At 37.8% G+C, this 17,838-nt stretch overlaps 1 protein-coding gene across 3 annotated transcripts in view; it reads right to left on the bottom strand.

The window, feature by feature from the left end:
• Positions 1–213: 213 nt before the first annotated feature.
• Positions 214–17,838, bottom strand: part of UBE2E2 (ubiquitin conjugating enzyme E2 E2) — a 201,160-nt gene continuing 183,535 nt past the window's right edge. For all 3 annotated transcript variants that reach the window (XM_064414421.1, XM_064414411.1, XM_064414430.1), the window contains one exon: positions 214–1,020. In XM_064414421.1, the coding sequence (XP_064270491.1) occupies positions 923–1,020 (98 nt within the window). In that variant the 3' untranslated portion in view covers positions 214–922. The remainder of the gene's footprint in view (positions 1,021–17,838) is intronic.

The following is a 17,838-nucleotide window of genomic DNA, read 5'->3' as shown; positions in this document are numbered from 1 at the left end:
AGGCTGAGCACAGACATATGAAAGAAAGGCCTTGAAACTTGGAAGATGTTTGTACATGAAGAAAGACACAATGAAGAATTCTAAGTAAAGAAATGCATTGTTGAGAAGTAGTGACTAGTTCAGGTCTAAAAATAGTTTTTAACCTGCATTTGTATTATGTGGGGACTAAGCAGCCTATGCTGCATAAACGCAAAAGCACTGTCCTGCAAGAAGTGCATTTATCAGCCACAGTGTTTTATTGAGTGCTTTAATAATACAAGTGTACATCAACTGATCCACAGTCAAAAGTGGCAGGTCCCTAAGAAATTTACAAGCACTTTTTTTTTTGTTTTTTAAGTAAATCAAAATACATATTAATTTGTTCAATGCAATAGCCTTTTGTGTGGGAAACAGAAGGCTAGTGATAAACACAGTCTTAGTAATGCACAGTGATTCTTGATTTTAAGCTTTTATACAAAACTTGTTCCCAGTAGCATGCACCCACCATTAAAGACTTCAGTACAAAAAAATAACCCTAAACACTACATTTAAGTAGAAATGAGATATAATTCTGAATTTGTTTGTTTTCCCCAAAACCACATGAAAGAAAAAAAAAAAAAACAACCCCACACATTAATACAAAGCTTTCTGATAAAGCTCTATACTATTACAGATCCAACATTCTTTGCACTGATAACCAAAATTCCCTGTCTACATTTGAGGGAAACAACTTTCAAGTTAACAGAACAAAAAAAAACCAAACCCAGAACAAATAAAAATAAAAATAAACGAAAATGAAACAAACAAACAAAAAAAGGAAGTAAGGACAACCTTTTGTCACAAAATGGTTCAAGATTTAATAAAAAATAAGAATGAAGGGAAGGGCTATTGATGCACTTAGTGAATGTGCTTGCACAGGTCCAGCAAATCCTAGAGGAGGTTCCTATGTGGCGTATCGCTTGGTCCACTGTCTGGCCATTCTGTCGTGCTCTGCTCTGTTAGTCATGTACTGAGTGGCAATGCTTCCAACCAGGGGGTCAGCTGAAAAGGAAACACAGACCATGAAATGCGCGCCAGCCCCGGGAGGACGAAAAAGCCATTTTTAGATCCACATTCCTTCAGTTCTCTCAGGTCTAACAAGGTGCCCACATATACCAGCTTTGTTTTCAAAGCAGGGAAGGAAGGAGATGAAGGTGAGATGGCAATTAGCTATACATGTCTCATAAACAATTTTATAAAGTTCTAAAAAAAATGTTCTGATAAATTTTTTTGAGCTAAAACTCACCTTCAGGTGATGTAATTTATTTATGGTATTAGACTCCCACAACTATTCATATTCTCACCTAAGAAGAGGACAAGCTCTAATTCTATTATCAGATTGAATGTTGTTTCATTTTCTTTAAAATACTTTTAGTTTCAAAGCATAAAGAAATGTAAGGAATTAGGGCAGCAAGTACTATTTTCACAGCAACAGAAATTAATTCCAAATTTTGGGATTTTAAAATTTAATTTATGGAATCTTTCTAACATTCCTATGGCCAGAATGTAATTAGTAGATCTGGACCATATCCAGAATGATATGGTCCAGATCTACTAATTACTTCACAAATAATTAATCAAAACCAATCAGTTTCGTAAATAAAACAACCCAAAACAAGACATTCCCACAAATGACTGTATTTCATCAACTTTTTTTCAGACAACATTTTTTCTCATTTTAAGCATACAAAATTTATAGTTTCCTCCTTTTTTTGAGGGGAACACAAGCTCTTGATATTTCTGCTGTGACACTAAATGCTCTGAGATTGTACCATGCAAGTCCAGAGGCACTGATACCACACTTTTCCCTGACTTAGGACAGATGAAGATGACTTCTTGTGAAAGCCAGGTATTAATGAGCTTTGCTGTTGTCTGAAGATGGTGCCACTGAACAATCTGAGCATTGACTTTCTCGGTACAGTTGTAATCTGAGCGTGGTGCTTGCACTGTTAACCACGGGATTTCCCGGGACAAGATGTCAGGCCTTCTGTCAAGCAGAGTAAATCTGGGCTTTTTTGTTTGGTTGTTGATGATAAGAGTTTATGATAGGGGAAACATGTTGGCTTAGCCAAAAATTGTTTGATTGGCTGACTGCCAATCTCACTGAACATTGGTGAGTAATATCTACTAGAAAAAGTTCTTTTGCTTTCCATGCATAACCTGCACTTTCAGGAAGAACCTGTGATTTGAATGTTAAGTTTCCACCTTCTAAATTAGTAAGACAAATTATCACTGTGACTGCAGTGTACTAAGTCCCTGCAGTCTCAGTCCTGCAAACACTTACTGCATGTGCTTACCTTTAATATCTTAATATATCCAGAGGGGGTCACTGAGGCCTGGACTTGATTATTTTTACATGCGTGTGTGTAAAAGAAGCCTATCTGCCCTAAGATAGAGTTTAAAAGTTATAGACTGGAAAGTATATCACCTTTAACTCCACAGCCAGGAACAGAAACTGTATAGGGGATTTTCTGAGGGATTTTGTCCTGTGCAAATACGAGGTTAACAGTCTACAGGCTCTTAATACAGGCTCTTAAGTAGCAAAAAGTTATCTGTGGCTGGAATGAGGTTTGAGAAGCACCTGAGCAATAGGAAGGGGAAACATTTCTCTTCACACAATATTTCCTTAAACAGCAACAGGAAAACCTTGTTGTAGTGTAATGGCAGCTTGCGGATGAGTGTGAGAGCACTGCTGCAAATTCCCACATCCTCCTCGGACACAAGGCCCCTGTGCAGAGAAACACTTCCACATACTTGTGGAGAAATGGAGACTAAGGGTTGAACTTGAAAGGAATCTTTGAAGCAAAATTTGAAGCATATCCTAGTTTTCATGCTTGTAGGAGAAGGTGGGGTTTGGCCTCTGAGGCATCTGGCTGGGAAGGGTTGCAGGAATATCACAGCATTGCCACCTGGAATGCGGCGAGTTCTTATTGAGGTTTAGTGTGTATTTAAAGTGATGCCTCTGAGATCTTTATAAGACCTTGTATGAGTCAGTGAACAGTGATGTGCTCTAGTAAAGGTTTATCTAGTTCAAATATGGAAGTTTTTTCATGTGCAGGATGAATGCTTCTGAGAAAGCATGTCTTTCACGTTGAGAGCAGTAAATTGATTTCCTTGATAGACTGCAAGGCTACTGAGGATCACATCATCATCCCCAAACCTTGAGGATAATTAGAATGTTTGGCTTCCTAGTGTGGGGTTTCATCTATATCTCCTTTTAGGATCAAGAAAGTATTTCAAAACCATACATCTTTACAAGGCTTTGGAAGGTACAGGCTCTTCCCCCAACCTCCTTCCAGCATGGGACAGTGTCTCCTTTCCTTTGCGGTGAGAGAATCAGTGAGAGGTGTTCTTGGTAAAGTGTGGAAATCTGTTCAAGTCCAGTAATGTAAAGAACTGGGCTGTGTATTTATCCATGTGTTCAAGCCTCTGTCTCTGCAGTGTTTTGTCTGGCAGCTGAAAGAGTGGAGGTGATGGCCTGTCAGATATCTGAGATCTACAAAGCTTTGGTTGTAGGTGTGTAAATTCTGCTGAGTGACCTGACAATCAACTATCAATTATCTCAGTGTTTCCCACAAGCCAGTGCCTCCCTGCACTGGGGTCTGCCTGTATGAAGCAGGACTGTGGAAGCAAAGAGAGGTCCTTGCTTGCTGTAGCATGAGCAGGACCAGCTGCACCCACAGCCAGCTGCAAAGCGAACACTACTAAAAGGTACTTTCAGTAATTACAGCAATGACATTGTTTTTTTTCAATCAGGATGTGTGTTTTGTTGGTTATAACAATATTGAATAAAAAACCAAACCTACTGTTTGGGAAAGCCACTTGCTCATTTGAGAGCAAGGAATTTCTTTCAAGGAATAGAAAAACAGTTATTGACAGAGAGGCTCAGCTATTTCACATCTCTCTCAGAGGGTCTGGAGCTGTGTCACACGTAAATATGTGTGAGGACTTTAAAAAGGACACTTTAATAGGTGCTTCAAGAACTGGCTTATTTTAGCAGTTGCTGTGAAGCCATAAAGCCATCAGGAGGCACAACTGCTTTGTTTGGGAAGCCAGGACAGCTGGCGAGGAGGGAAATGTAACCTTCAGACCAGAGCCACCCAAGCAGGGGAGCAGCGGCCAGTTTGAGGCAGCACGCTGCATTTGTGCCACGGGATGTAAGGACAATGTGTGAGCTCCAGAAATGCCACTGGTCTCTCCCTGCAGCTGTGTGGGCAGCTCCAGCCAGCAGGTCCAAGGAGACACATCTCTCAACTCTCCATGAGTCACGAGTCACCGCTGCTGCGTAATTTGCCGTGACGGGCCGTAACACAGAGATTACAAGATACATTGAAGCATCTTAATTAAAACAATTAAAAGATTTAACGCCCAACATGCACAAGCCTTTGTTAGAGTGCCCTAGTCCTACAAAATATCAAGTATGAGGAAGAAATTCTACAAAACACCAAGTATGAGGAAGAAACAATGGTCCCCATTTACCCCCTTATGCTATGTAGCACATGGCTGAGCACCACCTGGTGCTCAGCTGGGCTGCACTGTTTAAGGGTTATTGTGAAATATCCATTAGTAGGGCCAAATATGTATTTATAAAACAACTACTGCATAAATTATCTTATTAAGAGATGAAAAGGAAAATTGGATCTCAAAATTCATAACCACATTTTTCTTTTGTTTCCATTTCCCACTACCAGAAAGCTTTCTTATTTTCCATTTGTATATATCTGCGGTTTTAATCTTGATGCTAGAATTTGTTTCTATAACTAGTCAACTGCTCTATTTTTTAATGTTTTTTTTTTTTTTTTTTTCCTTAAAGAAGTAGCATGATTCATCAATGAGTCAGGGTTAATTTCAGAATTTTACTCTAAACAGGACTGTGTCCAAATGACAACAATTACCAGGGGATAGGAATATAAAGCTATGCCAGGAATGTGTTGATGAAACAATTTTGTGAAAGAAATTAAAATAAACCCACAATAAATTAATACAAAAGCATATCTATGCAACTCATGGCCTGGCAGGAGATCACCAGATGTGTGGTGGCTGGCTTGAGAGCTGGGATGGCACTCTCTGTGCACAGCTCCTTCCCTGTCCTATGGGCAGGAATGGGCTTCCCAGCCTTTGGGGTGCTGGTGGCTGTGCCAGCCTGGAGGAGCTGCTGCAACTCTGTGGACCCAGAAATCTTTAGGCCTTGTAATTTACTGTTCCTTCTAAAACCCCACCCTAGGACGCCTCCATAACCTTTAACTTGTGCAAAGGAAATTTTTTTATCCTGTACTCTGATTAACTCCATGCAAAATATTAGCACACCAGGAATTACAGGATCAAATTTCACATCAGAGGACAGTGTATGAGTAACAAAAATGTATAAAAAAGGCACCGTATTATACAGGCAAGGACAGAAGCTATGGTTCAGCAATGTAGTTTACAAGGAAAATGTCAATCTAAAGAATTAGACTATGAAAAAAATCTTCTGGATGATTTACAGCAAGACTGCAGCTGCTAAATCCCTCCTCACCTCACCATATGTAATCCTCATGTTATATTAGAATTCATGAAATTGCCCTGTATTTATGTGATTTTGAAAGCTGGGTGAGCTGGAGCTTGTCCCTAGCTTAAAAAGGTTGGATGCACTGCTTGACAATACCTTGTCATCTTCTTTTGCAGCCTCTTAATATGACTGTATAAGGAAGAACATTTGTGTCTCATGTCTATTGTAAGGCTAATCAAATTTACAGTTCAATTCTAGGGAGTTAATGCTATTGGGGATTTGGATGAGCTGAGGTTTGGTCATTACAAAATTTCAGCTGTGTTTAATGCCAGTTAAACTGCTTTATCATTCAGAAGGCAGACTATAATTCTTTCTTAAAAACTACTTTCCCCCCAAATAAATGAAAATATATTGCTACACTGTATTTTTCTCAGCTTGTATTTTTACAGCTATTTCTATGTCAGCAAATAGCAATTTCAGAGCAGAATTCATCTCCTGGGCTTTGCAATGCTCTTTTAAAAATACAGCAAACATACTCTAGTGAAATAAAAAACGGAGATGGTGTGTTTAACAGCTTGATTTCAATGTGCCTTCCCCATCAACCACACAATATACAATGAAATTCCAATCGGTAATGCCAACATGGTTAAAGACACACACATTTAGACTTAAAACGTACATTACGGGTGTTTGTATGCATTTTATATATTTTTTATGAGGATTTATAAAGTAGAACTTTATTTCCATTGCAGTATTTTGCAGTTTTAATAAAGAACAGCTGATGGAGCCAGTTATAACATCACCACAAGTGGGTTCTCAGAAGATTTCTGGAGTACCTTAAAACCTAAAAAAGCCACAGCCCTATAAAAATCTCACAGTTTATTCAGCCAAATATTTAGAATGTACTTTTTTTTCCTTGGTCCAGTTTAGATTCAGCTTTGTATCAGGCTGTAAAGAGCTGAGCTCCAGCTAAAGAGCAGAATTGAAGTGGAAGAATTTCCAAAGGTTAGATGTAATTTGAAAGGTCTTATTCCTTCTCCTGAACAAAATGACTCCATGCTCATAGGTGTGAAAGCACCCCATTGAGAGGATCTACAGAACTACCTGTACTGGAACATCAGTCAGCAAAAATGAAACGTTTCCTATTCTTTGGACTGGATGTGTGACATGAAACAAGTAATTTTCTAGTTATTTTAACTTCAGTTACACATTTAGAAGAGTTTCTGTTTGTTTCTTTTAGGACAGCCTCTCTTATGAGATATTATGCTGTATTTGTTTTTCAATTAAAAAAACGTGGCATGCTTCAGCTCTTTTTTTTAAGGAAAAGTTGATGTGCTCTGTATGTGATCTTCAGGATACCTGCATTGGAGTCATCTTTATACAGCAGTTTAGGCAGGACTGGTTACCCCAAAACCAAACCTCTCCAGAATAAAAGTTCTTACTTTCAGTAACTATGTTTTGTTTGGTGCTTTCATTGCAAATAGCAGTGCAGGACAGAATATATTCCCACACTGGCTTCCAATGAAAGCCAAGATTTCAGAATCCAATTTTTGTTGATTTTATTATTGTATCAATCTTTTAGACCCAAAAGGCAAACTAAAAAATAATAAATTCAAGTTATGACTGGGACAAATGCAGAAACTAACACTTCACTGAAATACCAGTTTTCTTAAGAGCAAATGGTGACAGTTTGATTCACACCAAAACCACCCTTAAAGTTAATTTAAAAATTATTTAATATGCAATTATACTTTCTTATGTTTTTTTCAGTGCTATCTAGGTTAGTGTTATAAAAACATCAGTCAGTGCAAACTGCAAAGGCAGCATGAGACAAGCTACACCAAATATGTCACAGAACAATTTAGCACTGCAAGAGGAAGGGATTAAGAGAAGATGAATTGTTTGTGAGTAATTTTATTTATTGTGTCACTTTGCCTTGGGAAGTTTTCATAGTTAGCCACATATCACCTGTTTCAAACTCAGCGAACTGCTAGAAGACCATGTCAAGGATACTGTGGGTCTTGTTGTAGAAAATGAGATATGTGAAATGCATCACAGCATCCCTCAGTGATCTTAGAGCGGCAGTGTTGCTCTCTTTTGCTATCATTAATAATAATGCAGAGAGTAAGTAATTCTTTGGGGGCAGAGACAGGTGAAGTGGCCCACTGAATTACTCCACTAACCTTTCACCTTTGAAAAGAGTGCTGAAACCCAGGGCACGAGTGAAAAGGAGCGCGGCAGCGCTAATCCCTGTTTGTGCAGCAATAAAACGAGCTCGCGGTCGGGAGCCTGATCAACACACGCGCACGAGCTGTAACAACAGCGTGATTCAAGGCAGAACAAAGGGTGGTAGCAGGGCTCTGAATTGCTTTACACAGCCTACAAGCTGAACTACAATTTATTCCCGACTTTCACAAAATCACAATTTCAACTGTCCACATAGAACGTATTTAACAATCTGCGGGGCTCTTTGAAAGCAATGCAGAAGAATGATAAAGTGATCAATGAACACTGTATTACAAAAAGAGAACAAATAAAATTAGTTTTTTCAGTAAATAAAAATGGTTCTCGCTAGAGGAGAATAGAGAACATTCTAGAAAGATCAAATGTGTACTAGGAAAAATTCAGTGAAGCTAGTATCAATTTTAGAAATTATAGTTCACAGTAGAAACCATATAATATGACATATAATGAAGTCTGCTTCTCATTTCAGGAACTAGTTTAACAGATTTGTCTGCTCACTTCTCAACATTCTACAGAAACATTCTAATATATATAGAAAGAAAGTCAAGTGGTCTTACAGCGGTGCTTTAGCTTCCCATCTGTAAAGCTGGACTAAAGCTTTTCCATCACCCAGGCAAGGTATCTAGATACCTTCATAAACGTGGCTGTACAGATGTACATCACAAAAAAGGCTGCCATCCATGACTTGACTCAAAATTTTGAGCTCTGTAGGATTGCCAGAAATACATTTGACTTCTGTTAAGTTTGCACAATGATTGCAGTTACACAAATATTAAGGCATACGTGAGTTGATTACAATGTCCAAACTGTTGTCTGGAGAAAAAAAATGTTACCTATCTTCAAAAATAAAAGAGCTCTGCATATCTAGGTTAGGAAACATCCATTTACTAATACATCCATTTTGTAAGCATGGAGGGAGAAATTCATTACTCTCTCTAGACTTGTGTTTGATTGCTGTCAGGCTACCTACCACAGACCCATGTGAAATATGAGGCTGCCTAAGAAAAAGATGTTTCAGAAATAAGGAGTATTATCTGGCCCAATTTTATTAACGCAGCTCTTAAAGGAAAGTGTTGGCAGTGATTCATCTCTGTATCGTGCCAAGGGAAATCATTCTTGTTTAAAGAGAAAGATTTTTTTTCAGTCTTCAGTTTTTAGCAGGATTTCTATAAACTTTACTGGCTGACTGGGAGTTAGCTGAGGCAATCATGGATCAGCGAGGCACAGTGTACTGATCTTGAAGAGTTGTCTTTAATTAAGGAAGAACATGCACCTATTAGATGTGCCAGTATGCTGGAACAATTAAAATTCTAAAATAATACACTTCACTTTGATGCTTGGATGCATCTCAATATTAAAAGCACAGATACATTAGCAATGTGTCTGTTCATAATAACTTACTCAATTGGGAAGCAGTCGTTGCTATTAGAAAAAAATTAATAAAATGGTGTTAGTAACTGTAGAACTTAATTTGAAAGACATTACATGGCATGTGGTTTGATAAAATTTGAAGAAGCTACAGCAATATGCATTTACCTTGTGGAAGATGGCTGTGAGTGGATAATAAGAAAATCACAGTTCTCGGATCTCAACATGTTGTTAAGCAACCAAAATGCTAAGACCCATAATTAAACTGGCTTTTATCCATAGGGTCATAAGTGTATTTTCAGAAAAGCACCATGGATGTGATTTTTTTCATGTGTCTGAAGATTCACTGAGAGAGGGATAGCATTCTGTAGGAATGCTCATGTGTTTGGCATTTCTTCCGTCTAAAAATAATGGAACCGGTTTTTCTCTGGATTTGTCTCTCCTTATTTCCCACTAATCACCTCCTCCAGGCAAAGGATTGACCTATGGGTCTTATACATCCTGAGCAAACAGTTTAACCCCTAAGCAACTGAGGGTAAAGCTACTCTCTGTGACCATGCTTTGTGAGGAATCAGACATCCTACAATCACACGTACCAAAGGTAGATTGCTCTGCAAAGAAAACTAGGAGCTCCTATGGGATCCATTTTCCATGTGGACTTGCAGAGGACAGGAAGGAAGGAGGTGTTACTGCATGGTCTGGTCTTTTAGACCACTGAGAGGCTTCTAGACACTAAGGGAAAAATGAGTCCTAAAGCCATTTCACTTTTAGAAGAGTGTTTGAATGTGAGCAATATCAAAAATCTTCAACTTAAACACACCCATTTTAGGTCAGATGCAGAAGTCATCTAAATCCTGCTCTTGAATCTATCCCATTATACCTTCATTGCAATTCATTCTTAAAAAACAGAAAAGCCTACATCTGCTATGAATGCTGCTTATTTTTGTTTAATCTGATTTTCCCCTTCTTGTCCGATTAAATCTCATAATTAATTTGTCAAATGTAAATACAAACCTCATTATTAATTTGTCAAATTTAAATCCAAAACTGCTATTAAGAATCCTATAAAAATGTCAAAAGAATACAAAAGGCCTTTATTTACAAAAGGCGGGGTTAGTGAAGAATTTTATCCCTTCTAAAGGCCTACTAAATGAAACTCTTTCATAGCCCAGGGCCTGAAATCCCGTGGCAGGTTGAACATCCATTGGAACAGGAATAGGAACTTAGGTGTGCCTCGCATGAGCACACCTCCTACTGTTACCCAATAACACAAAAAGCAGTCAGCCTCTCCCTTCCCTGCCTATACAGGTAATGACTGAGGAATCAGCAGGTGAGTGAGAAAACAACCCCATTTTAGCAACCAACTGGACTATCCACTTCTAGATTAACTTCAGAGCATGAATATAATTATGCCCAATTATGAACAGGTTCTAATAGGACTAGAAGGAAAAAACAAAAGGTGAAGGTGAAACAAAATAAGTAGCACTCATCATGTAGACAAGTTTTACTCCTGGATTAGTTGCAATGAAGTTACATGGCATTGCTGAAAAAAGATTCAATTGGTGATATTTTACAGCAATAATTTCTTATTTAGTAACAGTTAAAATAACTTTATTTGGAAATCTTATCTTTCCTGCCTGAGGGGTCACATTGACTCCACAGGCATGCCTGACTAAATGATAATCACGTTGCAAAATGAGTTTAGGCATTGGCATAAAGAGTTCTGAGATTGAGCTGTAGAAAAAATCTAAGCAAGGTAGAGATGAAAAAGACACGAAAGGTTATTAAGGAATTCCTTCTGCTAGTATAATATTATGTCTTACAGTAAGTTCTACTTTCATGCCACTTTATACAGCCACTTTATCTAATCAATATTATAAACACCCAAGCAACAAGGATTCCAGCCCCTGAGAATTTTCTGAAATCAAATTAATCTCGGAGTTGTAAATGCTCCACTCCATAGAAGGGCCTTTTTCTAAGCCTTGTACAGATGGAAAATTCTACAAACAATTTATTAATCAAAGCTCTATTTCTGTATTCCACATGAATATGAAATCTTACAGTACAGCCCATCCTTAAATTTGGGACAACTACACCATATATTTTGGTATTTAAGTAACTGTCTACAACTCCATCTAATGCACCTGAACTTAATTTGCTGTGAAAATAGGGATTTTGAAACACACACTGCATATAATTTGTTTTATTTGTTGCCTTTGATAGATCTGCAAAACTGTAAAAAACAAACAACCGTTTCCTCCTCCCCTGCTGAATAAAGTAGAAAATTAGCCATGCAAAATACGAGAGACATGTCTTGCAGCAGTGTAAATCATCTCTGAAGGTAGAATCTGAATGACTCAGGAATACTAATTTCTGAAATCTTATGCAAGAAAGTGAGAGACAAAATGATTTAATAGCTAACATATCCAGGCTTATAAATTTTGCTTTTCAGGATTGATTCTACATTCTTATTGGGAATCTGTTAGCCAAATGCAGCAGGTTTCCTTTCAGGAGCTTAAAGAATGTGGAGCAGTGTGATTTCTATGGTGAAACAAAAATAATTGTATTTTAGGAACAGGAAAAATCAGTCTTAAAAATAGATGTGCTAATTAGGGTCCTGAGGGTGGTTCTTAGGCAGTTGGAAACGTATGGCAAGAAATTTGAAAATCTGTTCTTGCCTTCATATTAAAAAAGGTACACAGAGAAAAAGAAAATCAACAAACACACAAAACAAACCCCCACTTAGAAAAAATGGAATAAAGTCTAAATGAAAAATCTGGAGTACAAAAGCTCAGCAGGACTGATGCCAGTTTACTCCATCTGAGATTTGCGGTATTTTTACTGACTGGGAACAATGAATATTAGATTAAGTTATTTTAAAATTAGAATGTGATGTCTAAATCTATTGATTGTCTAATTTTATGTATTTTTCCTTTAAATATTTACAGTTATATTAGTCAGAAAAATATATTCAGTAGAATGGGTCAAGCCTGCAAGTGATGTATCTACTTCATTCAAGGAAAAAAAATTCCAATGTGACTAAAGACATGTCTGTATTGGCAGACAAAACCTGCATGAAATAAAGAAAATACATTTAATGACTGTATAATATTAGAATGTATTATAAAAGGCAGTTTACTTTTTATCTTGGACCTCACTGAAATTAAGCTAGAAATCTGTATTTTATATATGAGAAATAACAAAGAGCTTTATTTAAATACTTCACATTGATAAACATTCAATGTTGCTGACTTATTTTGGTCTTGGTTCATACAAAGATTTATTATGTGTATGCACTGGAGTACCTGTCTTCTCTCTGATCTAATGGGCATAGGAAACCTCCACTGGTAGCATTTTAAATTGTACATGTTTATTGGAAAGAAAATTAATTGTAACCTTTTGTACTTGTAGCATCCATCACTCATGCATTTTCTCAAGGACTTTTAATTTAATGATGGTTGAGCCTAAGCTTAAAGAAACTCTGTGCAGAAACCTGAGCAGAAGTCAACCAACTTTTAAAAGCCTGGTATGTATATCTATCATATAGCTTTCATAAGTTTTATGTAAAAAAACCAAACCCAAAAGTCAGGTGTATATTTTTCCAGCTTTACTTTCATTTTGTAATAAGACTGTATTTTAGATGTTCTAGAAACCCTTTCTGAGGAATAATAAAAATGATGAACAGTTAAGTGTTGTGACAAGACTCTTTTTTCTTTTGAGTGCCAGTTACATCCCTTTACATTTACTTCTTGTCACAGATATACAAAGCCTCTTTACTGATTTGGATTTTAGTCAATCTCTGATTTAATCAGATGACATTTAATAAATGGATGGTTGGGTATTATTATGTCTGAAGTTCAATTTTTCTCACATCTCCTTAAGCAAAAAATTAGGAGCAGAAACATTACTGAAAAGGACAAGAAATCTTTAACAGCATGGTCAAAGCTTTTCCATTTAAGGAATGGTTGAAATCTAAGGTGATTTCTTCGAGATGGAAAAAATCCACAAAATAAGATGTGACAGGTAATTTGGTAAAGAAGATTAAAAAAAAAAAGAAAAAGTGGTCTTGTTCATCTTTTCCATGGCAAGAAAAGAACACAAACAAACCCCCACCACATGTAGAAAAAGTTAAAAGAAGAAGATGCTTCATACATCAAATTTTTAAGCACACACAAAAAGTATAGTGTAGGAATACTACAAGGTGATTTAGGAAACTCAAAAAAGAATTAGAAAACTTGGTAGCCATGCACCACCTGTGCTACCACTGCAATGGCATGAAGGTCATGCTTCAGCACATAATCTGTTAGCTGTGGCTAAGAGGGAATTTCCTCTCCTGTGTATTACTGTGTGAGTAAAGTGCTTTGAGGGATTTTTACACTTTTCTCTGAACCACTGAGGTATGAGCAGTTGCAGGTAATGTATCTGACTCAGTGAGTAGCACTGGTCTGCTGCTAGGGAGTCACTGTACTCCTTCCACTCATTATTCTTTGCAGAGCTCCAGATACATCAGAAAAAAAAAGGAACAGGGTAAGTGTGTGTGTGACTGGCATGTGGAGCTATAGCTAATGACTGCATCATGCTTGGATACCACAAAATCCAGATTTTATTTTTAAAAATAATCCCTACCATTTGCTTTCTAAATTACATAAACCCACCAATTTTCTCATGTAAATATTTCCAGACATTTTTCAGAAAAAAAGAAAATTAGACTGTAGACTTCTGAAACCATAATGGGGGGTTTAAAACAAAGTATTTCTAAACGATCTTAGTTCTATAGTTGTGTTAATCTTTTTAATGAAGTCTTGTGAGCTTTGAATAGCCTAAATCTAAACAAACTAAAAGCCTCTATGCTCACAAATAATGGTCTTCTACCCATAAGGTGTTGTCAAAGTGCAACTGAAAAGAGCAATGATTTAGGCCAACATCAATAGTAATCCTGATCCAAGCCTCCTCCCCCTGCACACATAATTAGGAGATATTCCAAGACATATTTTCCTGAGAACTACTAAAGGGATGACAGTTCACAAATGTTTCCCCTGCTGTTATAATAATCCCCGCAGTTATGAGTTCATGTTGAGGGGACTTAGTCAACTGATAAGAACAAATCTTGTAACAGTTTCATCAGCTTTTCATGGCAAAGGAAATTAATTCTATTTCAATGCATATCTAAATGCAATTTTCATAACGTGATGCTGCATTTGTTGCATTCACATCTGTTTAATACCATGTTTATACAGATAATGTCCACAGAGTTGAAGACATATAGGTGCATGTGTCTGCAAATATTTAAAGACCAGATGTATAGCAAGGCTCTTCCTGGCAGTGCTGAGAGGCTCCTAGAGAGACTTCAGATGTGTAAATCCCATGGGAAGTACTGAAAATCCTGCCAGCTGTCAGCCAGCAGCTTTAGGTGCCTGAATGCCTCTAACATATTGGAACTGTGTGTTCAGCTCAGAGTATGAGAAGCTGTAAGTGATCCAAACTACAGAATAAAAGTTAGTATTGTATGCACACTGCAGCATAACTGCTATAGCATAGTATCTTTTAAATGGAATAGAAAGAGAAAGCACTTATGGATTACCAAGAATTTGTAAATATCAGCTCCAGATTCTGTGATACAATCAGTGCAAATATGTAAATTTACCTATGTAGCAAGTTCTGCAGAACAGGGAGGGGAACATACAGTATTTATAGATACACAAGTACTTTCTTGCAAAAGAACTTTGTCGCAGTTGATGAGATCTCTTTGCTCATGTTTTTCTCAAGACAGCCCCATCTTTGACGAAGTCATTCTGCACTCACTGAGAGCAGAACAAGCCCCATCAGTTTTATGCTGCATTTTCCTTTCATGCTCCCTTAGGACAACTTCTTAGGATGGCCTTTATGCCAAACATCCATTTGCTCTGCTCCCCATCCAGCAGCACCAAGGCACCAGAGCAACCCCACACTGCACTTTGTCTTTGCTGAGCCAGAGGCTCCTGAGCGAGCTCATCTGGAGACAACTCACGCCAGAGATGTAAAAAGGGGCAGAAAGGTTATGTTGCAGCTCTGAACAAACCAAAACCCATTATCCCCTGAACTGCTTCCTGGCTGCTTCAACTTTCATTCACTCTGTGTTAGTTGTTGCCATGCTTGAGTGACATGGCATAGAGTATTTTCCTGCTTCAGATACAAAGAAAGCATTTTCCATTGTGCTGAAACAGCCCAGAAACCTGCCCACTTCCTGACAGAGTACAGTATACAAACTATGAAGAAAAGGGAAAAAACCAGCTCCAAGCTAAAGAATATAAATAATCTCAGACAACAGAGCAATTTCATTGTTTACATGACCCTCTGCTGCTTACAAAAGGATATATGGGAAAATGAGATTGTTTTGTTGTATGTCTGATAGTACTGTGTTGTGACATTGCACCTGGTAGCCTGTGGGTGCCAGGAAAGAATCAAAGTAGCAGGGCTTAGCCAGTCTCTTAAAACTGGCCAAAATAATATTGTTTTACCAAATTAAAAGTGTTTCAGTCATTTTCCAGAATATTCATCACATTTGACAAATCTACTCAAATATGGATTATTAAAGAATGAGTATTTATAATTTTAATGAGTATTTATAAGGAGTACTTATAGTTTTCCTGTCTTCTATATGTCTTGACAAAGAAGTTCAAAAAGGAAACAAAATTTCAGTAGAAACCACAACAGCATGTACTTGGGCAGAGGAAAGCCCAAGAGTCCTTTTTGATAAACTGAACAAAGCTGATAAGATGTTAAATGAAAAAGAAAAAAATTCAGATTGGATTCTGAAGCAGTTTCTGATAGTAGCAAAACATGCAGATTATAGCTTTAAGGAAAAAAATTATAAGAATGAGGAAAATGAGAAGTGTCCCATCCCTTGAACTTGTTGTCATCCAGAGTTTCTAAATTCACTTCACAACTGGGAGTGATGGGAAAAGAAGGAACGATAATTGGGAAGTCTAAAAAAATTGCAGAAGGAACACCTGATGTGAACCAGCTCTGACAGAAAGCAGCCTCTGCTATGGGGAAGCAGCAGGTGAGGAGGAACATGGTACAGGCTTCCTGCTAGACTGAGATTTACGGAATAATGGAGAGAAACAAAGATACATCCAGGCTGCTGAATGGTGAGGAGCATGGACCTGCTGTTCATTACCTAGGGCTGGGTAGCTATTTTAAAGTTGGAACATGGAAGCCAAATAGCAGAGCTGTGACCACAAGTCAGCCAAATTCCCACTCAGAGCCAAATGCTCCAGCATGGAACAGATTTTATTATTACAGCTATGTTACATTTTCCTTTATTAAGCTGTCTTGAATTTATTTTAAACTTTTTTTTTTTGGATGGGAAAGCGTTTTCAAGTATCACAGTAATCCTGAAAATAGATCTTTTTTATTGATACAGTGGACATCTATTAGTGTATTAAAATGCATGCTGGTACTGCTGGGGCTTTGCTGGCTGAAGAAGCAGAGCTATTCCTGTGGAACCTGATGCATTGACACACTCTTGGTTTTTAAGTGGCTGTGGCAATTCTGGCTCTTGGTGCCCCTGTGCCAGAGATGATCAGCCAAAAGCAGTGCCGGGAGCGTGGAGTGTGTCAGTGGGCATCAAAGACTGGCAGCCTCACTCCATCTCCTGGAGGGAGAGGCATTTTCCTGAGAAGGCTTAAGTGAACCTACTCCCCTTTGTCTGAGGTGTGCAGAAGACAATTCCATAGGTATTGTATTGTATATTGGGCATTGCAGGTATTTCTGTCAATACCTTACACAAATTTGTAGAGATTGTGGAATTGCTACGAACAAACGTTCTGATGAAGCTTAAGTTTTGCAAATACCAACACAAATTCAAAATGTAGAGGTGCTCAAAGCTTTCTAGACAGGAAATCAATCCATGTTGCACTTGGAGATATGAACCCTGTCTGGAGCAATTCCAACAGCTGGATTTGGGATGGCTGCTGAAGGCAAACTTGCCACGGGACAGGGCAATGGCACTGAAGCAGGACACCAACTTCCCTCCAAGAATGTATACTGCTGTGTGAAAGGGAAATGGGCTGAGAAATCACTATTTCAGTTCCCTCTCTTGCATGTTGTCTGACTTAAATCTCCCTACCTACTCGTGTTTTGCAGAGGTTCTGGTAACAGCAGCAATTCCAGCAGCTTTGTAGCAGGGCAAATACCGTTCAGGCTTTTAGGGCTTTTAAGATTATGTTGAAAAATCACTCTCCAAAGTGCTGTTTAGATCCCATTGAGGATCAAAGATATGCATTAAATTACACTATTGAGTCCTTTTCTGCAAAAGATGACAGAACTGGGATTTTATACCCTCAGCAACAAGAGTATAGAACCTTGCACACCCTCAGGATAATGATAAGGGGAAAAAAAGGAAAAAGAAAAAAAGGAAAAAGAATAATGTAACAACTGAATCTCATCTCCAAATTTTCTTAAGTACCTGAATCTTCATGCAGGTGTACGTAAGGGTGTTAATATCTTCTGGCAGACCTAAATCATGCCAAACCACATGGATAACTTGTAATTGCAACAGAAAAAGTACAATAGCATATTATCCAAAATTGCTTGTTATACCTACTCTGTGGTAAAAACAAGAGGTTTCTGGGGAAGATAAAGGCAAAATGTAAGGATGACTCATATGAATAAAGCTTAAAAGCATGTCTTGTGTCCCTTAGTGAGACACATAAAGATCCCCATAACCTCAGGATCTT

This window comes from Passer domesticus, chromosome 1 (genome assembly GCF_036417665.1).
Source record: "Passer domesticus isolate bPasDom1 chromosome 1, bPasDom1.hap1, whole genome shotgun sequence".
In the NCBI taxonomy this organism is placed as follows: Eukaryota; Metazoa; Chordata; class Aves; order Passeriformes; family Passeridae; genus Passer; species Passer domesticus.
This window is presented reverse-complemented; position numbering and strand designations above follow the sequence as displayed.